At 41.4% G+C, this 23489-nt stretch overlaps 2 protein-coding genes across 2 annotated transcripts; one reads left to right on the top strand and one right to left on the bottom strand.

The window, feature by feature from the left end:
* The first annotated feature begins 2163 nt into the window (after window positions 1-2163).
* Window positions 2164-11587, top strand: kif20a (kinesin family member 20A). The gene is made up of 19 exons (XM_069713304.1): window positions 2164-2285; window positions 3106-3276; window positions 3514-3624; window positions 3750-3869; window positions 4164-4302; window positions 4471-4646; window positions 4726-4825; window positions 5173-5385; window positions 5789-5900; window positions 6016-6090; window positions 6197-6340; window positions 6648-6816; window positions 6916-7068; window positions 7303-7442; window positions 7719-7821; window positions 9367-9565; window positions 9654-9745; window positions 9825-9962; window positions 11076-11587. Exons 2-19 carry the CDS (start codon window positions 3112-3114, stop codon window positions 11454-11456), a joined length of 2730 nt encoding a protein of 909 aa, XP_069569405.1. The 5' UTR covers window positions 2164-2285; window positions 3106-3111; the 3' UTR covers window positions 11457-11587.
* A 148-nt stretch (window positions 11588-11735) lies between these two features.
* On the bottom strand, window positions 11736-17519 carry cdc23 (CDC23 (cell division cycle 23, yeast, homolog)). Its single transcript, XM_069713305.1, has 16 exons — window positions 17407-17519; window positions 16924-16996; window positions 16268-16405; window positions 16099-16141; window positions 15898-16003; window positions 15663-15795; window positions 15084-15261; window positions 14895-14992; window positions 14560-14641; window positions 13888-14041; window positions 13658-13777; window positions 13466-13541; window positions 13320-13381; window positions 13080-13158; window positions 12631-12750; window positions 11736-12544 (listed from the first exon to the last, which is right to left on the bottom strand). Exons 1-16 carry the CDS (start codon window positions 17517-17519, stop codon window positions 12392-12394), a joined length of 1728 nt encoding a protein of 575 aa, XP_069569406.1. The 3' UTR covers window positions 11736-12391.
* Between the last annotated feature and the right edge of the window lie 5970 nt (window positions 17520-23489).

Raw genomic sequence — 23489 nt, 5'->3', positions numbered from 1 at the left:
TCCGCTATGCATTGTGGATGATAGTAGGTATGGGAAGAATATCACTGCAAAATTCAAATTTCTATTAAATGTGCAAAAGCATCTAATAATATGACCATATCCATATGACCATGGGTAACTTTTTATTTCAAACAGGTCTAGCCATCTACTTTGGTTATGGTGTTCAGCACAGTGTGCAGAAGGAAAGGCTCGGGAATTCACCCGATCAAGTCAGTGTTCAAAACATCACCACCACTATGGAGCCAAACATTGAACCTGGACATGATTTTAATGGGTAAATAATGTGACATGGTGGATTTAGTGAAAAAATGTTCAAAGCCGAATGTTCTAATTTCAATAAACTTTGATCAATGTGCATGACTCACAAAAGTATTTGTTTTATGAATTCACAAAGATAAAAAAGCTCTTAATCACAATCTCTGACTTTTTCAATCAAAATGTTGCAGTGGACTGTAATTGTATAGATAAATCATGCTAACAGCACCCATGCAATTTTCTGCTGTCATTTAACTGTTTAGTTTGAGATGCCGACACATCCCAGTCCAGGCTGTTTAAGATTTTTCAAAGAGCAATGTTTGGTGGTAAATAACTTTTTAAGTAGCTCATATAGTCAGGACTTGGTCTGAGTTCCAAAAGACATAATTCAACATCTTGAGTTAAATAAATATGGATGTTGTAATTAAATATTCCATAATCAATATATGACAATTGGTCAAAACATTACACACTGCTCAAAAAAAATAAAGGGAACACTTAAACAACACAACCTAGATCTCAATGAATGAAATATTCCAGTTGAAAATCTTTATTCATTACATAGTGGAATGTGTTGAGAACAAAATAACATAAGAATGATCAATGGGAATCAAAATCATTATCCCACGGAGGTCTGGATTCAGAATCAAAATAAAAGTAGAAAAATCAGATCACAGGCTGATCCAACTTCTGTGGAAATTCCTCAAGACAAGTCAAAATGAGGCTCAGTAGTGTGTGTGGCCTCCACGTGCCTGTATCACTCCCTACAACGCCTGGGCATGCTCCTGATGAGACCACGGATGTTCTCCTGAGGGATCTCCTCCCAGACCTGGATCAAAGCATCAGTCCACTCCTGGACAGCCTGTGGTGCGACGTGGCGTCGGTGGATGGAACGAGACATGATGTCCCAGATGTGCTGGATTGGATTCTGGATGGAGTCTGTTTATGACAGTTTGAGCAGAAACATGCACATTAGTGGCCTGCTGGAGGTCATTTTGTAGGCTCTGGCAGTGCTCCTCCTGTTCCTCCTCGCACAAAGGAGCAGATAACGGTCCTGCTGCTGGGTTGTTGTCCTCCTACGGCCCCCTCCACGTCTCCCGGCCTATCTCCTGGTATCTCCTCCGTGCTCTTGACACTGTGCTGACAGACAGTAAACCTTCTTGCCACAGCGTGTGTTGATGTGCCATCCTGGATGAGCTGCACTACCTGAGCAACTTCTGTGGGTTGTAGACACCGCCTCATGCTACCTCTAATGGTGAGGACACTGGCAAAATGCAAAAGTGACCAAAAATCAGCCCGAAAGGACAAGGACAGAGAAATGGTCTGTGGTCACCACCTGCAGAACCGTTCCTTTATAGGGGTTGTCTTGTTAATTGTCTCTCATTTCCACCTGTTGTCTGTTCCATTTGCACAACAGCAGGTGAAATTGATTCACAATCAGTGTTGCGTCCTAACTGGACAGGTTGATTTCCCAGAAGTGTGATTGACTTGGAGTTACATTGTGTTGTTTAAGTGTTCCCTTTATTTTTTGGAGCAGTGTATATGTTTAAGTTCCCTGCTTTTCCTGTAGGCGTACATGGGACACAGTTAAAATAGTTATTTTACATTTTCTTTCTTTCTTTCTGTCTGTCTGTGGTTCTATACTCTGATACTTTTATGAAGAAAATATTTACAACACGTGACGTGACGGAACGCATGAAAGCCGTCCTTGTTAAAGTAGGCACAGTTTACACAGCGCACCCTGTGAGACCGTGTTAGCCAATCAGAGGGCAGACAGCTGTGAACCTTAACCAATCGGCGACTCGCTCTTGGGGAAAAGCGCATTGTTCAAAAACTGAACGCAGCGTTTCAAAACCGAGACGCATTGGTTCAGTTACAGGTAACTGGGATTGTTCCGGGACATACACGGTCGCACCGGTCGAGTTTAGTGAAGGACTTTGGTTTCGGTGATCTACCGACAACACTTAGCGGAAACCAGGCGCGCATCGCACTTCGACACTCGAGGCGAGTTGAATTCACCTTTGTTTGAGGTAGGTCATCCGATATTTCAATGATACAAACCTGTAACACATGTTCACTAAACGAATATATATATATATATATTTTTTATCCAGTTAGCCAAGTTCAACATCAACATGGGAGTGAATTTCTCTTAAACTGTGAAGCACTTTGCACAAACTGCCAGCGTCGCGTTTCAGGTTTAACGTCCCTCAACTCAACACAAGTCATTATTTAATACTGAAAAATCAATAGGTTAATAAAATTGTGACGGCGTACTGTCTACTCATTTATAAAAGTGTCATTTCTGCAACAGAAACTAAACACCGGAGAAGCGTAGTGCAAATAGAAACGTGTGTATAGTTCCCTCGTGTTATTGATCTCGATAAAGTAGTTCCTCTGCACCAATGCGCCTGTTGCAGCAGGTCCAATCAACATCTTGTATTTTTCGTGCTTTCTTATAGTTTTGTCTTTCGCAAGATTTTGTATGGTAAAACCTTTAATGGGAAGGTGGATTATGTGTGGCTGAACCGGTTTCTACTTGTCTTCCTGGCACCTTTAACTCTTGTTGTGCCGGATCACCATTCAAACGGGAGTGGCGCTATTATGTACCTGTGCGATCAGCTGGGCAACTCCCCAAACCTGCACTGCTGCCAAGTGTCAGACCCCAAAACTCTGACGCTCTAAAATGTAATGTCTTTATACTTTCCCATGTTGAGTTCATTATGCAAAGTGACATTTAAAGGTCTCTACATGCATTTTCTCTGTCTCAGCCACGTTTGAAATATGTTTGTGAATACTACGTACTTATAGTCACCGCATACTCATGAGGACTTGTCTTCTCTCTAACAGGTAAGCATGGCGCTGTCTTTGTTATCTCCTGGATGCCCCTCCGATGAGGATGAGGAAATGGGCGTATTTGAGTCTACGGCAGCAGAACACGGAGGTCCGTCCAGACCACGTCTACCAGAGATCTCCGTTATTTCCCCCGGCCTGGACACCCGGCCATCGGTTTCTGCCCCGGTGAGAGTCAAAGGGAGTGTGCACTTTTTGTGTTGCAATGTATCCTGTGCCGTTTTCATTATACACAGTGAGGTTCCTCATAACACATCGGTAAGGTGTAACAAAACATGTTCAATGCAAACCAGTGTTGTGTTGTCTTCTACCTCCCATTTATTGGCTGGCAAGTGGTTTGATAGATCTCTAAATTCTTCCATGTCAACATCAGCAGATTACATTTTTTTTCCCGAATGCTTGTAGAAAGCATTGGTGAAACCTGGAAGCTGTGAGGAAGGGACCACTGAGCGAGTGAAGGTGTTTCTGCGCATCCGGCAACTTACTGACCTGGAGAGAGGCAGGGGAGAAGAACAGGTAAGACAGTGAAGCCAACATTAAAACCATCAGCCTTTCCAGTGGGTGTTTTCTTTTCTAGATGTGAGCATTTATTGCGTTTACTACACCGGTACTCTGGTGCTGAAGGTTCACTTTCCTTTTAGGATTGCGTGGCTGTGCAAGATGATGGAACTCTACTGCTCAAAGCTCCAAAGGACTCTCAGAACATGAGGACAGCAGAGAGGGGCATCACCCAGAGCATTCACAAGTTCAGTTTCTCCAAGGTATGAAGGTCATTTGTTCACCTGCTGTACTTAAACATAAGTACCTGCCAGCCTGAAAACATGTTGGACTTTAAGATGAAAAAAAAAACAAATTCTGGTGTTGGCAGAATGAGGTAAATAACACCTCAAAAAAGTAGTTTTTTTTAATGGCACTGGAAATATTGCTGGTATATATGGGAGGATGTGTGTTTATAGAATCAGTGACAATAAGAAATGAAGATAACGTTGCAGCAATTTCTAATTTCAAAACATGGAACCTCGTAAAAATGTTTTTTCGTTACTCATCTTTTATAGATTTTTGGTCCGGAGACGACACAGCAGCAGTTTTATGAGAACACAATGAAGATGATGGTTAAAGATGTGCTTCGAGGAGAAAACAGGCTCCTCTACACTTATGGTGTCACCAATTCTGGAAAGACTTACACCATTCAGGGTAAGATTTTTCTCTTATACATGATGACACTTTGACACATCAGCAAGGATTTGATTGACGTGTTTGTTTGCAGCTTTGTGAAGTGTGTGTGTTGATCAAGTATTTAATGTTATAGAGGCCGTTCGAAGCCTAAAATGTAAACCATAAATGTGAAACTCTGACCCGCAGGCAGTGGTCGAGATGCAGGCCTATTGCCCCGAGCTTTAGTGTCTATGTTCAGCAAACTGCAGGGCCGTCTCTATGGCAGCTTGGACCTGAAGCCCGTCATGTATCAGGATGTGAGGCAGCTGGACCCCAGCGAGGTCAGGGTGGAAGAAATTCGCAGAAGTTCTCTACTCAAAGAGGTAAACAGAAAAACTAGTTTTGAAGGTCTTAAAGGAATTAAAAATATCTGGACTGACAAACTCTTCTTGTGTGTTACAGGATGAGAATCTGGCTTCTGGTCGAAGTGGTACCACAACGATCTGGGACAGTGGCATTGGAGGTCTGTCCTCTACAAGTAACATTGCCACCCAGCTTGAAGGTGAGAAGTGAAGCGTATATTCTAAATGGAGACACCCAACTATTTAATAAGCTCCTGGCTAAATACACCACATGTTGTTAGGAAGAATGCTAGATGCAGTATGATGAGTGAATGGTGCATTATCATGCAAAATGACTACATGGTTGCTTTTTTTTTTTTTTTTTTTTACTAGTGCAAACACAACAAATTAAATTCTATTTGTAGTATCCATACAGCCGTGTTCATACTCTTATGTAACTTTTAATGTGATGATAGCAGGGTTCAGTTTAGATTCCTGCTTTTATTCCATTAAAATCATTACTGGCTTTAAAGAAAACGTCCTTCATCGATTTCCCCTCTCTCTGCAGACACTGACAGTGTTTGTCTGGAGCCAGACAGCCTTTCTCGCAGCGGAGGGGACGACCTGGAGGAAGGGGTGCAGTTTTCCATCTGGGTGTCCTTCTACGAGATCTACAATGAGTTCCTGTACGACCTGCTGGATGCTTCTCCTTCCCTGCGGCCCCAAAAAAGAGTCACGCTGCGGCTTAGTGACGACAAGCTGGGCAACCCCTATGTGAAAGGTAATTCTCAGGCATTCACACTCACAATGTTTCTACTACATTTAACTGTTCAATTGCTGTGTTTCACATCAGTTTGAACCCCATGCAGCTCCATTATACAGCCTCTCATCTGAGGTGTGTTACACTTCACTGAGCAGGAAATGATGTTCAAAAATGAGAAACTGCTTTTTTGTATTTTTTTATCTGAACTTCTGCAGTCTTTTTTACAATCTGTTTAAGTGTGAGTGCAACATCACAACCATATTAGAAGAACCATTGCAACATGATGGTTTAACACTGTTTGCTTTGGTTAGATTTGTTATTATATTCACATGGATCCTTCAAAATCCGCACAGTTGAACATAAAACACATTTTCTTGTTGCAAGATTATCATTCTTTGAAACTTCCTGCTTGGTCCATCAGACCTCACCTGGATCCAGGTACGCAGTGCTGAGGAAGCCTGGAGGATTCTGCGGGCTGGACGTCGTAACCAAAGCTTCGCCAGCACTCATCTCAACCAGAACTCCAGCCGCAGGTAGGAGCTCCTTGAACTATTGCCTTTAAAGAAACCCTGGTTTGATTTGTTTTGACACATTTGTTTGAAGCGCACTTACTAAGTCTCTACTCATTCATTTCGCACCTTCTTTTAGCCACAGCATCTTCTCCATCCGAGTCCTGCACGTCCACCCAGAGGCAGTTTCAGGCCAGGCCATGCACATCAGCGAGTAAGTCTTCTGATTGTTACCTACTCTGAATGTCAACTTTGGTTTTGTTTAATTGAATTGAGTTTGTAAAAATACCAACACAAGGCTTTGACTGTCTCCTTTGCAGACTGACTGTGTGTGACCTGGCTGGCTCTGAACGCTGTAAAGAGCAGCAGAACGGAGAGAGGATGAAGGAGGCCAGCAACATCAACACCTCCCTTTTGACACTGGGCCGCTGTATTACTGCACTGAGGCTCAACCAGAACAACAAGTACGTCTTCAAATTTAGATGTGATGATGTAGTCAAATAGAAAAAAATGAACTAGATCCTCTGGTTTTTTGTTTTACAAAGTCAAGAATGACCTTTTTATGCTCAGTTCCTCTCTAAATTATTTTAATGCTAATTTCTGCAATAATTACAATATTGTTTCATATCCAAGCAAGTTTAGTGATAGCACTTTCTATAAACTAGCAACTATATGTGTTAAACAGCCAAAAAATATCATTTGTTTATTCTAAGATGAGTACCAAGCTCTGTCAAGAAGAGAATTCATGTAAGTTTTCTAATAAATCCTCAGGTCACGACCTCCTCAAGTGGTGCCCTTCAGGGACAGTAAACTGACTCGGGTCCTTCAGGGCTTCTTCTGTGGGCGAGGAACCTCCAGCATGGTGGTCAACATCAATCCATGTGCCTCCATCTATGACGAGAACCTCCAGGCCCTCAAATTCTCTGCCATTGCTACCCAAGTAGGAGACACTCTTCTACATCTAACTACATTTAAAAGTGGCTAGTTTAGTTCCACATTGAGGGAAAAGAGAAATAAAATATGCCGTCTACCATTTCAGCTGGTCCATGGCCCATCCACAAAGACCAGAGTGGCCTACATCCTGTCTCTGCTCCGTGAGCCGACAGCGAATGGAAATGAAAGCACCGTGTTGGAGGAGGAAGAGGATGAAAGTGATGTCGAAGATGGAGATATCACCATGTTAGATACAGTGGTAAAGTTCCCCGTCTCGTATTTGAAAGCTAAATATTTGCTGTTGACATCCCCAGAAACACTTTTATAACTACTTTACTTTACAAAATATATATACTATATAACAAAATATTAAAAAAACAAACACTTAAAGGTAAAAAGTTTGAAAGCACTTTTTTTTCTTACAAGAATTTGAAAGTGAATTCAAAAGGTGGCATGAGTTCATTGTTCTAACAACAGACTGTGCTTTATTTAGTCTTTGCTGCAGGCCATCGATGTCTTGAAGAGAGAGTTGCAGCGGCAGAGGGAAGAGAAAGAAGTTCTTGAGGCAAACGTGAGAGAGCAGGTCGTCTCTGAGATGATGCAGATCATCTCTGGGATGCAAGATGATTTCAGGTGGGTGAGCTTAGTTCAAATCAAACTGCTAGTTTCGAGTTTTTAAGATACCTTTTGAAACAAAACTGCAGTAGTGCCCTCATAATTGAACTTACTAGCACTGGTCTATTAATAGTAACTTGAGACGATCATATTATTCTTATTCATTTGGCTGTTCTTTATGAAAACAAAGGAGAAAGAAAAGGTCCCCTTTCACTAAAATAACAAAATGCTGGATTATGCTGAAATAAAATGCTGAATATAGATGCTAAATTGTGACGTCTTCTCACCCTGTAGCCAGACCTTGGAGACTGAGAGGGCTCTGATCGAAGAGAGGTACGAAGACAAGATCACTAACCTGCAGAAAAATCTGAAGAAGTTCTACATGCAGGAGCTGAAGGTCAGTCAGTGATCAGCAGAGTGTGATACTTTAGGCACTGTCTGTCCCAGAGGTCTAGAGTTAAGTTAAAAAAAAAAGAAGACCTATCCCAAATGCTGTCAGTATCCACATTGTAATTGGAGCCCGAGCACCGAGTGGTGCGAAGGCCCAATTATAATGCAAGGAATTCTTATTCTTTTTCTGCTTTTTCTCTTGCAACAGTTGCCTTTTTGGCAGCTTTAACGTACTAAAAAAAACTCATGAATCTTGGCACACTGGCGAAAAATTACGTATTTTAGTGGTTTCGCGCATGGTGTAGCCAAATGACCTGCTAGCGCCCCCGAAAGTCCAGCCCCGTAGGTACTTTCATCTACATGCACAAAACTCGGTGGACATGTGTATCATACCCAAGTCTACAAAACAGTCTCCTGCCACGATGACCTCAACTCAACAGGAAGTCAACCATTTTGAATTAAGTGGTGAATTTCGGCATGTTACACTTTATCGAACTCCGACTACATAATTTGACAGACCGTCCTGAAATTTTGTGTAATCTTAACACCTTTAGAATGAGAAGTTATTAATGATATAAAACGCAGCGAAATGAAAATCAACCAGTTGTTCGACCATCAAAAGCAATGTGTTTAATTGAAAGACAAGAACAGAGAGCTAGACATGACCAGGCGGGCAGAGGGAAGAGTTAACGAAGAAAATACTTTTGCTAGAACAGGAGTTGGAGAAATGTAAAAAAGAAAAAGACCTTGAGGAATCCAAAGCAAAAAATTACAAGGCCAAACATGATGATATGCTTAAAGAAAAGGAAAAATGTGACAACGTTAAGGTTGAGCTGGAAGAGGCAATGAAACAGGAAGTGCCTGTCAAGGACCCTCCACCAAAAGTTGAGTACATTTATGGAACAGGTAATCTGAAGTTAGAAAGGCTGGAAAAAAAAAAAAAAAATTATAGTTAAGAAATAACAACTACAAACACAAATCAGAGAAGGTCCCAAAGTGTCATTGCAGCTGTACCATCAAAAAACAGGAACAAAGGATCCAGTCATTAATGGCAGAGCTGAAAATGTTCGAAAGAATTGCTGAAGAGGCCAAAAGTGTAAATGAGGAACTTGTCTATAAGGCAGAAAGTGTGAAAAAGGCGTACCTGAAAGAGAAAATGGAAAACATGGAATTGAGGATGGCCTTGAAAGTGGAGAGTGAAGTCAAACCCGTGTCCTTCTGTGAAGTGGTTGATCACATCGACATCACATCGTGTCAGAATAGCCTTAAAACATTGATGATGATATATTAAGAAGCCCTTGTGTTTTTGTCAAAGGGCGTTGCCATGGCAATGCAGCAAAGTTTGATGTTTTGCAGTGACACCAAGAAGTGGATGTTTAGGGTCAAGGGGTGATCCAAACCTCACATAACTTTGCACATGTAACAGGCGTGGTAAACTCCGCGGCCGCATGTGGCTCCCCAGCGGACGCACACGCGAGGGCCCGCTTGCGGTTTTAATAGAATTTATATTCTATGAATTTTCACCAAGTATCTTTTGATCCTTTTTTCTTAGGAGCGCGATGAGGATATTGAAGCTTTGTCTGCTGCCCTTGAGGGAAAAAAGAAGCAAGGTGAAGCGGCCCCCATGACGGCTCCGCAGGAAGACACCATGGCCCCTCGACGTTCTCAGCGCCTCACTTCTCAGAATGAACTCGGCAGAATGCGCGCTGAACTCGACCAGTGCCGCGCTGAGCTGCTCACCAAAACTCAAGGTAGTCTGACTGGACGTTTGCTCTGGTTGTGTGTTACTGTGAGGATTTTTAACAGTAGTTGACTGCCTTGTTCTGCTTTTCTGTGCAGAGCTGATGAAGTTGAAGATGCAGGTAGAAGTGCGGGGTACTAACGGCTCCCACACCAGTGCTGCTGATCACAAGCTGGAGGAAGGTCAACGGGTCAGTAACTGTTTCACCATAACTGCATGTGAGCCTCTTCACCCTGGGGGAGACTAAAATTCTCACTCTTTTTCTACAGAACCTGCGTCAGCTGCGCCTGGATTTGCAGCGTCTAGGTATGGGCTTGAAGTCTGGTGAAAGAGCCTGCTGTCGCAACACGGGAGCGGAACGGCTGCGCCACACAGTAACAGATGCATACAAGACACTAGCCAAACAGGTACAACCTCATATATGCATTGTATGATAATATGGAAATTATAATCATTTGTAAACTGAGCCTTTCTCTAAAATCACTGAAAAGGGTGCTTGCACTGCTGTTCTGAAATTTGACATCTACAAACATTCAAATAAAGGCTGGATTCCACCGGAGCCGGCTGTGTCACCTTCCAGTTTCCACACAGCCACCATAGCTGATCATGGCTGTTCAAGACAAAGCTTGTAATTTCACCAGAGGTGCTGCAGCTCTGCTCTGCTAATAATAGGCATGTAGTCTATTTTTGGCAGAAGCTGCACAAAGTAGATCATCTGGGCAGGACGCCACAAACAAGAACAGCATAGAGAACCCTGTCAATCTACCCCAGGTCCTTTAGGTCGGACCAGAAATGTGTTCTTCTTTTGTTAACAGGAACTGTATGTGAAATATAGTTATGAAATAATTATGAAGATGAATTTTCTTTTTAGCTGAAACACGGCAAACTTTGCCTGTAAGTTACCGAGCAACAAAGTAGGAAAATCCAGACAAAATAGACAAAAAAAAGAAACTTAAGAGCGTAGCCTAGTTTCCTACATTAGAGCCACAACGATCAAGGAAAAATGACTAAATCAGGAAGTCGACAAAATGCTTTGCTTCTGAAGCACTCCTGATGGAGTACGAAGCGACACGGAGGCCGGAACAAACCGGTGTCGCAGGTGCGACGTGACAGATGTGCTCGGTGGAATCCATGATTTAAAGCAATCGTTTCCACACATAAAGTAACAGCAGCTCAGATGAAAAGTAATTATATCTCTTTTTGTTTTGATGCTGATTGTGGTGCTATGTTGAGAAGCTGTAATTATTTGTATTTTTAAAGAATCATCTGTTATACGTGCAATTCTCATTTTTAAAAATACTCTTTTTCTCTCCCTTTACTCTCTTTCTAACATTCTCCATGCACAGCCAGCTTTTAAACTAAATCTAGTCCTAACCTCTGCACCAGGTGATGACTGCATGTTCAGCAGTTGAATTTTGCCTCACTTTCTGTGACGTAACCCCGCCCCTCTCCTCTTTATCCACCCACCCACCCCCTCTCGCTGTGGTCTTGTCTAACCCTCTCGACTGACTTCTTCTCAGGAACACATCCTGATGGAGCTCCAGAATGGCCTGATGCTGGTCAAAGCTGACTTGAGGTACAAAACGGAGACCGTGACCCAGATGCAGGCCGCCCACTCCCAGCTGCTCCCCTCAGGCTTCGCCGCCGCCTCCACCACACCGGGGTCCTGCAATAAGCGGGGCTGTGGGGCCACCACACCGAGTGACACTGAAAACCGTCCCCCTCAAAAACGGCCCTTTTTCCAGTCTCTGTTCCCGACATGCACCCCGACACGTAAATACAACATGGGGGCTGCCGAGGAAGCAAAGCTCACCCCCTACTCCAGGATCCTGCGGTCTCGCCAGCAGTCTCCACCTCCCAGCCCTGTGCTCACCCCTCGTCATCTCAGGGGGAAGTTCTGAGCCCTTTAGGAGGTACCTTCTGATATTATGCAAAAACAACAATTATATATGCCGGTAACTTTATAGTATTTTTTTATACCGTTTTATGCAGTTAACCCACTGCTATGCCAAATACAGTTGTTATCCATGCCAGTAAAACAATTCATGCTTTAAGAGTTGCAGTAAAGCTTCGAGCAGCTTAAAGACTACAATAGTGCATGTGTGTGTAAAAAAAATCAACCTTCTGTGCCTCTGCTGTTCATAAAATCTCTGAAAACATTTCTTAGAGTAGTTGAAGTACACTTTTTAAAACTACTGTCAAATATATTTTATTTACTGTAGTTTGTTCGTGTCCTGTACGTGGGATAAAAAAAAAAAAAAATGCAAAGACACTCTTCGCAAGGCTTATATGCTTTATTTCAACTATTTACATATATTCAGCCTTGTCTTGATGAGGCACGGCTTGTGACTGCAAGTCAAAACGTGTTTGTGTTCTATATGTTGTGGGTGTGTGTGTGTGTGTGGTCAAGGTGTCCCCTCTTTGAGTTTAAGCATGTTTATTAGTGCTTTTTTTTTTTTTTTTACACTATTGATCGAGGATTGAGCTATACAAAAACTGCATGTGTATTAAAAACTTTATTTAAAAAAAAATTGTTGGTTCACTGAAATTTGTCAAATCTAATGCTGGACTGCAGCATGCAAATTAGACTGACTGCTACCAACATTTATTGCAAGAGCTTTGATAGCTTTCACATTTTCAATGGAACTTGTCCTATTGTGGACGTAAATGATCCAGATTGCAAACTTTACAAATAAATGCAATTTATTTTCATGTAAATCCTTTCAAACACTGTCTTTAGGTGATGTCCGCCTGTCCCCTCCCTCCTCCAGAGCGGTCTCATGTCACTGGATACATAAATTGTCCATCTTAAGGCCAGTGAAATGGAGAGTGAACGTCAGGGTGTGAAGGAGATGAGGTTCAGAGGAGACACCCTCCTCACTGGAGTGTTGTTGTTTGAGAGCGGAGCGAACAGATCAGCTGATGGCGTTTCGATCTGATCTCTGACCTGCGAGATCTGCCGCAACAGAGCCTTTCCTTCTTCGCGCGCCTACAGAGTGAACATCAGTTAGTACTACTGCCGACTCTCCTGCGGTAATGAGAACAGGGTGCTCGGATCACGCAGGGAACACTTACATCATTGTAGTCGCAACAGCGCTGAGCGCAGAGTGACGCCTCATCGTAGAGCTTGTTCTTGAAATAGTACTGACCCAGGTACCGAAGGGCTGTGCTCACCTCGGCGTGCTCCAGTTGTTCCTGACAGGACGAGGTCGCAGTAAAAAATAAAATAAAAATAGATTTCTTCCATTCAAATGCAATTGATGGCATACAGTATGTGAGCAGGACACCTATTTATGATTGATAATATGTCGCGTCGACATTCATGTGATCAGCCCAGTTGGGCTCGGTCACACCAAGCATAACAAATTTAGTCTGCAACAAAGTTGAAAGGGTGAAGTATAATAGTATAGAGTTAAGATTTCACTTAATTAATATGACTAAAGGCCAAATCAGGAAATACAGCTTTTCACTGCGAGGACAGAGATGTAAAAAAAAAAAAAATCTGTTCCCTTTAAATTGCTTACCCCACAAGAGAAAATGTCTTGAATGTAAAGCATGTAGCACTGTGCCGCATCATCCGACTCATTCAGCTGTTCATGGAGCCTGTCAAAGGCAAACAATTCACTTTAAGCCTTTCTTGGTGGATATTCTTTGTGAGCTTCATTCATTCAGAGCATCAACTGGAAACATCCCATGTGTTGTTGTTTTTTTTTTAAAGGTTTTCTTCAGTTGTTCAACTTAAGGATGAAGTGATAAACACTTACTTTGCCAGTTTAAGTAGAGCCATCTTTTCTACATCCCCGACAGAGTACGCCCTCCAGTAACACTGCACACAAAAAAAGATGTCATGATATAATACAAAATGGAGCTGGAAACCTCAATGAATTTAGGACAGAAACCAGGCGTGTACCTTCTTGGCTTCGACTTGCTGTGACAGTTTTTCGTAGCTTTCACCCAGTGCAACCAACATGCGTGAGTCATTGGGTCTAGAAAAAAATAAAAAATAAATAACCATGACATATTTTAACACATTTAGTTTCCAAATCATTTTCATTCTCTAAAACGCCGACATAAAATGTCTTTTATAGGTCAAAGTCCAAACCTGAGCTGGTGAGCCTTTCGATAATAGTACAAACAGTAAAAGGGCATCTTGAGGATCTCGTATGTCTGACCCAGACCGTACCAGGCACGGTAGTCACGCTTGTTCACTTCAATGGCGTGCCTGATTGAAAAACAGGAAAGCAATGTTCACAATACCATTACAGCTGGTTTGAATCTCTGCAAATAAAAATAAAAAAAAAAACATGTTATTCAGTATTCATGCGGTCTGACCTGTAGGCCTGGATGGCGGCGGAAGTGTTCTTCATTTCCATGTACTCGTGGCCCATGAGGGTCCAGGCACCGAGACAGCGAGGGTTCAGTTTGAGGGCTCGTTGGAAGTAGAGAGCTGCTTTCTCATGCTGAGAGCGTAAGCTGTAATAGTTACCTGTGGATGAGACAAATTACTAATTGGCAAATATGCAAGAAAGATTGGGTTTTGCCGTGACATCTCAAGACTCTGGCCCTCAGTAAAGAGGACAAAAAGCTGATAGAAGACACGGATGACAGGCTTAATTTAAATTCAACGTCCGTTTTGTTTTGAATTAATCATTTAGATTTACATGTGGATTAATAAAATTTAAAAAAAAAATATATATATATATGAGCATCAGGTATTTTCAGATTTCAAACTCATTAGCAGGACAACAAAAGCACAATGATGAAATTGTATTTATTCATTCATTTTCTTTTAAAATAGAGAAAATATGAACAGTCTAATGTAGAAGCAGTGGTGAAGCTCTAAATATTCTATATTTTAACAGTTAAAACAATCAATTATTGAAATAATATTACCGCTTCTGGATGAAATGTTTTCAACTAATCACTGACCTCCGATTTAAAAACGGCAGGAAACACTGTGTTGTTATAAACAGCGGCGTTTGATCTGATTGGCTCAATGCTTACCGATAACACAGCACGTCTCCACTCGGTACTTGTCGATCTCCACCAGGTTGTGAGCCAAGTAGCTCAACTCAGGTTTCATGCTCTGTAGCAGAAAGTGTTTCCATCAGCAACACAATCAAAAATGCATTCAGTACTGGCTTTTGTAATGTTATTTCCATAAAATGTCAACTCTTTTCTACATTAGTTTTTACTTCAGTCCTCTGCTGACAACCTGTGAACTCTTCACATAATTCAGAAATTGGTCTACGAAAAATAACCCCGTCTTCATCCCTGTTGTGTGTCGGCTCGTATGCTTTAGATCTTCGGCGGTGTCACATTACAGGTGGTGAACTTACTTTGACATATAGGAGATTAGAAAATGTATCCATGTTGTCGATGCGATACGGATCCTGGTCCCTCAACTCATTGAACAGAGCCAAAGCTTGGTCAATATCTGAAATAAATGAGTGCCGTGAGACTTTAATCTGCTCACTTAACATTTTTCAGACATTCAGAAGCCCATTTGAAAAAAGTAGAAAATGAACCTCTTATGTTGTGGTAGGCCACAGCGATTTGTGAGATGATGTAGGTGCTCTTAGAGAAGCCGGCTTCGATGAGGTTCTGGTATTTTTGCAACGCTTCTTTGATCATCTGCATCTCTGTGTACATGTGGGCCATGAAGAAGTCTTTAATCCAGCAGTCTGGCAGGGACAGTGACTTTAGCTGAGGGGACAGAGGAAGAGATGGATCGAATCACTTCAGGCTCGACAGTGACCAAATATGAAGATGTTTATTTCTACCTTCACCAAGAAGGTTATGTTTTCAGTGCAGTTTGTTTGTCCGCTAAATTACGGAAAAAGGATTGACCCAATTTTCATGACACTTGTTAGAAAGATGTAGCGTGGGCCAAAGGAGGATGTATTTCACTTTCATTCACGTCTAGAGATCGGGCATTTGACCAACTAAATGACAAACATCTTAAAATCCCGTAGAGTTACGTTTAAAAGTGATAAAACATAAGCCATTCCAGAAATACAATAACTATCATAATTCGCATTCATGAGCACCAATAATCCTCTGGGATACACATGCATGCGAGATACATGTAAGTACAGGGTTTTTACCATTTCAATATTGGTGACAAGGTTACTGAGCTCCAGCCACGCTCCCCAGTGAAGAGGAAGTGCATGAATTGCCTCCACAAACACGTCCACGGCCTCCTTCAACAGATCCAGCTTCCGTAGAACCACACCGTACCTGTGTTTTCACACACAAATAAGACGCAGTGGATGAGAGATCCACCCTACTCCGCTGCATAATGTCACAAAGGATTATATATTTTGGAGGGAAAGCTTTTACAGATAGAGGGTGAAGCCGTCCAACTCTCCTGCCGTGTGCTTCTTACTGAGTTCAACCCTTAGTTCTCGCAAAGCTTCATTGCGCACCTGACCCTTCTCCAGAGGACCTGAAGCCACACAGAAAAATACAAAACGTTCAGCGATAAAGGCTGAAAACATCCTCTCGGTTCTCTTTTATTGCTCCAAACAGACAAGTCCTCACCCAGGCTGTCCACGGTCTCGTCATCCTTCTTCTTCTCGCCTGACTAAAGATGAACAAGGACACTTTTCAAAATGTTTCACTCATAAAAATAATCGTGAATGAATAGTGTCATGAATTAAATGAAAGGATCAAATGATGTTGGCCAAGCCCAACATCTACAGAATCTTACCAGATAACGAGAATACATATAGAGGAAATAAGCCTTCTGACTGCGGCAGCCTTTCAGAAAGTAAGCAGCGCGGTCATACTCTTTCAAGTCAAAGTATGATTTGGCCAGTGTGAGTGCATCCAGATCTTGTGCATCTTCCTGTATTTGGGACAGACAATGAAAAATAAGTCATCTGAATCATCTTTATTGAGTCATGGGATCACTGGAAAAAAAAAAAGAAAGATAATTATAAAGCCACTTTCATTGTATTAACTGACTAGTTACTACATCACAATGAACATGGGCGTTGTAGTTTATTTTTTAGGAGATAATACAACATCCTGTAAAGATTTGCTCGCGCACCAATTTTCTGACTGAAAAAAGTAGGTCCCCAACAAAAACTCATTCATTTCTATTTGAGTAACTTTGACTAAAAACGACAGTTACCAGCTTTTTCAGGAAATGATTGTCCTTTTGACAGATAAACCTGATTAAAGTTAGAGTCAGTGGGACCGGCTGGAGCCCGTTGGTATGATGTATAACATACTTTCACGTGACACAGCCATAAAAAAAATAAAAACAACAACAACATAAATTAATAGGTGTCACTATTTCACTCAATTCAAAACATCATACAGCTTCAATGAAGAGCTGGAAGAAGCTGACAGCGTACAAACCTCTGTAAAAGGAGCTGATGGGGGTAATTCATCTTTGGGAAGAGGGTCCAAAGCAAATGCCAATTCAGAAGCCCTAAAATGTAAACACAGGAATCACGTGACATAACTGTGACACTGACACTTATTACAGTAAAGTGGGATTTTTGTTTTTCTTCTTCTTTTCTTCTTTCATCAAACAAACAGCACAGAAATATTGTCCAGTTTATATTTGCTGATCGACAGCAATTAACAATATTACACACCTTACGAACTGCGTATTAATGTAATGAATACGTTCAGGATAAATATAACCTGTCATAGAAGTAATGCATTGAGTTAACAGATATCCAAGGTTTTAATTTGGAGTCAAAATGAGACTTGTAATGAGCAGAGCTAACGTGGCTAACAGGTAACTTGGCGTTAATGCTTGACTTTAGTTCATTATTGAGCCAACACAGATAAAAGACGGGCATTCAGAGGAACATGAATCCCTGTCGGTCTCACCACTTCGCGCTGTGTAAAAGTCCTCGTTCTTTACAAAGCGAGATCACCGATATTAGTTGTTTCTTTATTTGTGCCAGGTCCCCAAACTCACTACAGAGAGCCGCCATTTTCATATTTTACCAAGCAGGTATGCTATTGGTGGAGGTTTTACAGAGCCAGTCCCGCTTCCGCTTCCTCTTTCCTTCCAAAATAAAAGACTCGGTGTTTTTGGCTTGTCATGAAAACGGCGTTTGCAGCCCTAACCGTGCCAGATCTGCTTGCAGCTCCACACGAATTGAACCAAAAAAAACAAAACAAACAGGTAAATTCAACTGTAGGGTTGTTTGTGGCAGTTTTCATTACAGCCGAGGTCAAAGAGAAAAGGACAGATACCAGAAACACTAGAACACGTTACTGCAGGAAAATTTTACATAAGGGGAAAAAAAGGACAGGATGGAAAAATGAAAAAGATCAGAGTCAACATGAGCTGGGAAAATCTGACACTGTAGGAGTATACTCACTCCTGCAGATGTCAGTAATGCACCACCATGGATGAGAGCTGCCCAACTCTAAACAAGAACAGGACGAAGAGGTCAAAGGGTGAAAAACTGGGAAAGAAGAAATGCAGTTTGGTAAGCATGCTTGTTACAGTTATAAGATAAAATTGTTTTTACTACTTAATTGTTCATGTTAAAGTTATTCAAGACAGCGGTACAGAGTTTTGGTATTTCATATTCACAAAAGGATTGCGGAGGATCACTGTTTGATATCTTTTGATGATTATCCTTCCATGTGAATATTTTTGTGGTTGCTTAAAATAAACAGAGATGGTGTTTATTTTCATGACAATGAAAAAAACAAAACATTTTGTCAAGTAACAAGTAAAACAAGTTTTATCGCTTCAGAAATGTTTGTGGTGTTTTATTTTATTTGTCACTGACAATCTGCATATTTTAGAAAAAAAATGGCATTAATTGAAATTTCCTGTTCGATATGCCTGCAGGTTGATCTTTTTATATGACCGATTTCTGAAAAAGGACGAGGAGGAATGACGCTCCGTGGATTTGGACACACCGGATACTCCACTTGGATTACAGGTAAGTAAAACAAAAGTACAGTGGAGCTCTAACTGAACTGAAACTACGTAGCCCGGTTGACTGCAAAAAAAAAAACACTGACTTCACTTAACTAACACAACACATCTACCACTTATTTTGTAAAGCTTTTCTACCATATTGCATTTGTTCTTTTTAGAATTTTTCTGTCGCTATTTTTTGTGGCTGGAATTATTTCTGCAATATCAAGAGTTTAAAAATTGAGCTGCTTGAATTATATTTACCTTCCAAAATATGTGTTTTGTAACAATTGGTACATTAGTTTGTATATATCTAATTGTTTTTCATAACAATACTATTCAGCATATTTATTTGAAAACAGCTGCTTTATTTTTTTCATGTGCAATCCTACGCTGGATAAAGACATCACAGCATGAGGAAGACTTTTCGGTCTATATTTAGCCTTTGGCTGAGACCTCTGTTAGCACAGGGCTTACTTACAGCTCTGTTAGCCCACAGCTTACAGTTATTACACACTCAAAACTTCAAATGTGGGATATCCTCACCATCAGCCGGGGTTTAACCCTGCTGCAGATTAGCGTTATCCCTGATGGTTTTTAAGGGTTGTATACCCAAAGGATCAGGGTTAAAATAATTGATGGGAACTGAAATTAGAGTAAAGCAATGGGATGTTCATTGTCCAATTAAATCATTGTGATGAGACTTCAGCATGACCAAGTCGAGTGCTTTGGATGCTCTGAAGACGTTTACTCTGAGCTCTGATTATTTAATGAGGATACACAACCCCTTGCTTTGCTCTAGGCTGTCTGCACACCTTTGTTCAGGTTATTGTGAGAATTTATTGCTTCAGTGTATTTTTTTTAGCAGGTACAAATCTTCCTTTTCCTCCTTCTTCCACTATTTCCATCATGTCACCATACAGGCCTATATACCATCTGCACAGCAATAGCATGACATCCAGTGTTTAAGTGCTTGCTACTGACCCCTAATATATCCCTGCTACTATTCACAGTAACAAAACCACGAAACGGCAGTCAGTTTAAAACCTTCCTTTGTTGATCTTTTGCTGTTGACTAGTGAGACCACAAACCTGCCTGCGTGGCTCTGTGAAAGACAGCCTGAGGTTGATCTCACTTTGTTCTACTCTACAGATAGCCACACTTTCATGAACAAACAAAGCCTTGATGGAAATCCTGAGTTCAGTCTGAGATTATATACTGTACATCAATTGGTACAATCTGTATCGTAGGCTTTGATAGTGTTATTAATTCAAAGTGTAATTTCTTTCTGCTCTGCTAAACCCTGCCACTGTTCTGTTTGTAATATCTGCAATTAATTGCACAGAAACCATAGTTGCTTCTAACATCAATATGTATCTGAGCAATGACTTTTGAAAGAACAGGAACATTATGGCTTCTCTGTCTCTGGCTTCTGTGTTCGGCCATGCTTCACTGGTACAGAGTTGACATAGCTCATTATCTCCTTGTCTGTAAAAATCAGCGGCATCAATGGCTTTGGGATTTCCACCACACTGCACAGAAGTACGAGCACAGCGTCTTTAATGTGTATAATAATAAAATCACTTTCTTCCTTCAGTATAGCATAATGATTCATGTCACATTTTAGCTTTCACATAGACACTCATTAAATTAAAATGTAACTTTGAAGTTTTTAACTGTAAGTTCAGTGACACTGAGGCAGATCAGACAAACCTTTGCCTTGTGCAAAAGTCCTTAAGTTGGAAATGAAAGGGAATCTATATCCAGCCCTTCCAAACACTCAAATGTATGTAATGACAAAGTGTCGAGCACAAACAGTAAATCCAGGACCAGCATGTGCCTTTGAAACAGTAGACTAACAGGTGTTCACAGTCTGAGCTGCCACTAAAACAACGGGATAACTGCCAAATGCACTTTGATCGCGTTGAAGCCTCATTCTTCATGTACTTGATTGTATAGCCAAAATGTCTTCTTGTAAAGTTCGGACCAGAAACACACCATCGTTTTCACACACGGGGACCACAGATGGAAAAAGTGTTATATGGTCACAGACCTTTTCAGGTTGATGCCCACGGTTGTCTTGTGCATTAATAGAGCAGAGGAATGCAAGTGTGCAATGCAAAATCACAAAACTCAGACATAAATGGCTTCTTTCAATCTCGCTTAACACTTAGATACACCATGACCTGGATGATAGAGAATTTTCACAGACGTAGATGAGTATAGAGCGTAATCTTATTTAGTATCCCAGTTACTAAATATATAAATCCTCTTATCACAAACGTATTGTACAGGAGTTATTCTTTACACATTAAACAGCAGGTGTCATGGATGATTATGTGAAGCAGCATTATTTGCCTCTACATTATGTACTTCACAAATTAATTGAGTTCAACGTTTTATTGAGCAGAAATCCTGTACAGTGAGCAGAAGTTTGGCCGTTTGGTGGAGTGCATTAAGAACTGAGTACCTCATTCTGTCCAACAGGTGGCACTGTTTAACTGGATTCACCACTTCCAAATTTTTGTGTTTCTCTAAAACAGATTTTTGTTTATTTCTAATCAGTGTGGAGATCAAATTATGAGATGAAAATAAGTTCCTTTTTGATAATGTGTTATTTTCAAAGCGCTGGACTAAAATTATCTGCTAATTTCATCTTAATTCCTGCACAAACCAGACAACGACATCCTCCTTTCCCTATCCTTGAGAGGTACCTGTGCTTGAAATGTCCTCTTAATTGCTTGAATTTTATTCAAAGAACTGAAGTGGGATTTGGTATGAGAACTAAATTGTCTGTGGTCCCCCAGGACTCCTTAAGGGAAAGGCAGGATGACACAGAAGAGTTTTAACTACGTACACAGCAGTGAGAACAAGTCCTCCACAGAAGTGCTGCATTGTAGTCTCTGGTTGTTGAGTTTGATACAACACTTCCAGTACGTAAAAAAAAAATAGAACTTGGCTTGACTGATGATACTTTACTCAATTATTCACTCACAAGACAGCAAAATATAATTTGCCTTCATTTGGATGCGGTGTCTTCAGTCATTCTCCCCCTCCCCCCGCAATCTCTGCTCTCTGTTGGACATCCTCTGTCAGACATGTCTCCCTATTTTCTCCACAGAGCAAAAGCCACTTAAGGAGACTGACAAAGTAATCAAGTAGCTGTGCGGTTTACAAGGCCGAGCACATGGCTCACTGAGCAGGTTGAAAAAGGTGCAGAGACAGGCCATATAGTCCATCCCTTCCTCTCAGTCCTTCCCCACTTACACATACACAGTTATGCTCACGCACACACACACACACACACACACACACACACACACACACACACACACACACACACACACACACACACACACACACACACACACACACACACACACACACACACACACACACACACACACACACACACACACACTTCTGAAGTCTTTTCTTTCTTTCCTCCTTGCCTCTATAGCATTTCACTTAAACATCCGACACACCCCACCTGCAGGTATGGGGCAGTGAAGTGCAAGATGGAGCTGCTGAGACAGAACTTTGAGACAGCTGTGTAATTGAAAGGGAAAATATGCCAACAATGTGCTTGATTGGATTGTGTGTGTGTGTACACTCTCAATTTAAAGCTAGCTGTTCACTAAAATCCACACAATGCATCCTTGTTGAACCTAGTGTATGCATAGTATTATGTTTAGGTTTTTTTTGTAATTACAAAGTCACTTTTTAGACCAAAGTACTGAGATTATGTTTGTACTTGTGAAGCAGGTGATAAGTACAGATTCTCTATGTGTATAAATAATAAAAGAAAAAGCTGCTCCAATTTATTTCTTCAAAGGTAGAGATCAAAGGTTTAAATAACTTAACGTGGATGAGTTTGTATGTGTTCCTAATCAGAAGATATGTGCTCATCCTTAGAAAAAAATTCCTGGATACTGTTACTCTCATTTTTCTCTTTGCAGCAGTGTATCAAAGCAGCATTAGATGGTGGAGTAGATCTGTCTCCAGTGGTATGGCGAGGGGAGACACTAACAAAGAACTTGAAAATATCCGCCAAAATGTCTGAGGCAAAAGAAAACATATTTCCGTGCAAAAAAAGAAAGGAAAAAAAAAAAGCTATATTTTCTCCTTAAAGCAGAACATTTCTGTACATCTGTTTAGTTTGTGCAAGTAAGCGTGGAAAGCAGCTTTACAGACATGCCCCCCCCTCCTCCCCCGATCCCTGTGGTTTTGATCTTCAGGGCCCTGTGCGGGACCTTCTGATTGGCCGCTGATGATGTTGTTTAGTTGGACTCAGAACAGCCAACAGCCATGTCTCATTAGGGCAGCCACCACCTGAGCACTGGGCACTGCACCACATTGGCTTCGCAGGGACGTAGTCATGCACTGGTTTGCACTGTGCCATCGTGAAATGATGAAGTACTTACATACCAGAGAAAGAAAAGCACCCTGTACAGTTGAGGAAATGTACCCCCTTTACACCCCAAAGTGCAACTGACAGGGTAATGTGACTTTTTCTTTTCTTCTTTACCATGAAGAAAGTGTTCTGATCGAGGTTATGTGAGGAGATAGGGGAGGAAGAGTGGGTGGGTGGGTGGGGGGGAGAAGAAGAAGCATCACAAATTAGTTGTTCTCTCCATCAGCGAGGCCAAATGCTGCAGTAACTGCATCCTCCATGTCAAAGTGCCATGTGATGTGTCCCAGAAACATGTCAGGCCATGGATAATGGTTGAGACAGATGTGTCATGTCTGTGCACACAAGGGGGGAGGGATGTATTTTTCTTACGGGATTAATTTGCCTTTTGGGACAGGTGCTGAGAGGAGCGGGAACAGACACAATAACTCTAATGTTACATGCAAACCAACCCCCACCCTGACCCATACAACTCCCAAGGACACTGGGAACATGTAACTGACTAATTCATATGGAAAGTCTCTGTCAGCAGTGTGCTTTTACCCCACTGTTATTGCATCCTGTAATGCGATACCATTCATACTCTTGGTTTCTGAGTAGAGTTTGGCTGGTGGCACT

The sequence above is a fragment of the Brachyistius frenatus genome, unplaced genomic scaffold (assembly GCF_029030835.1).
Source record: "Brachyistius frenatus isolate BFR_SWC_R1_liver_20210118 unplaced genomic scaffold, ASM2903083v1 Contig_117, whole genome shotgun sequence".
In the NCBI taxonomy this organism is placed as follows: Eukaryota; Metazoa; Chordata; class Actinopteri; family Embiotocidae; genus Brachyistius; species Brachyistius frenatus.
This window is presented reverse-complemented; position numbering and strand designations above follow the sequence as displayed.

Excerpts from the sequence above, each read along its gene's own strand:
- kif20a (XM_069713304.1), top strand. The coding sequence starts at position 3,112 with ATGGCGCTGTCTTTGTTATCTCCTGGATGCCCCTCCGATGAGGATGAG. Across the intron at positions 4,647-4,725 it reads GAAGTTCTCTACTCAAAGAG|GATGAGAATCTGGCTTCTGG; the intron begins GTAAACAGAAAA and ends TGTGTGTTACAG. Across the intron at positions 6,091-6,196 it reads CAGGCCATGCACATCAGCGA|ACTGACTGTGTGTGACCTGG; the intron begins GTAAGTCTTCTG and ends TCTCCTTTGCAG.
- cdc23 (XM_069713305.1), bottom strand. The coding sequence starts at position 17,519 with ATGAAAATGGCGGCTCTCTGTAGTGAGTTTGGGGACCTGGCACAAATA. Across the intron at positions 16,406-16,923 it reads CATCAGCTCCTTTTACAGAG|GAAGATGCACAAGATCTGGA; the intron begins GTTTGTACGCTG and ends TCCCAAATACAG. Across the intron at positions 13,159-13,319 it reads GCTCTACTTAAACTGGCAAA|GCTCCATGAACAGCTGAATG; the intron begins GTAAGTGTTTAT and ends TGCCTTTGACAG.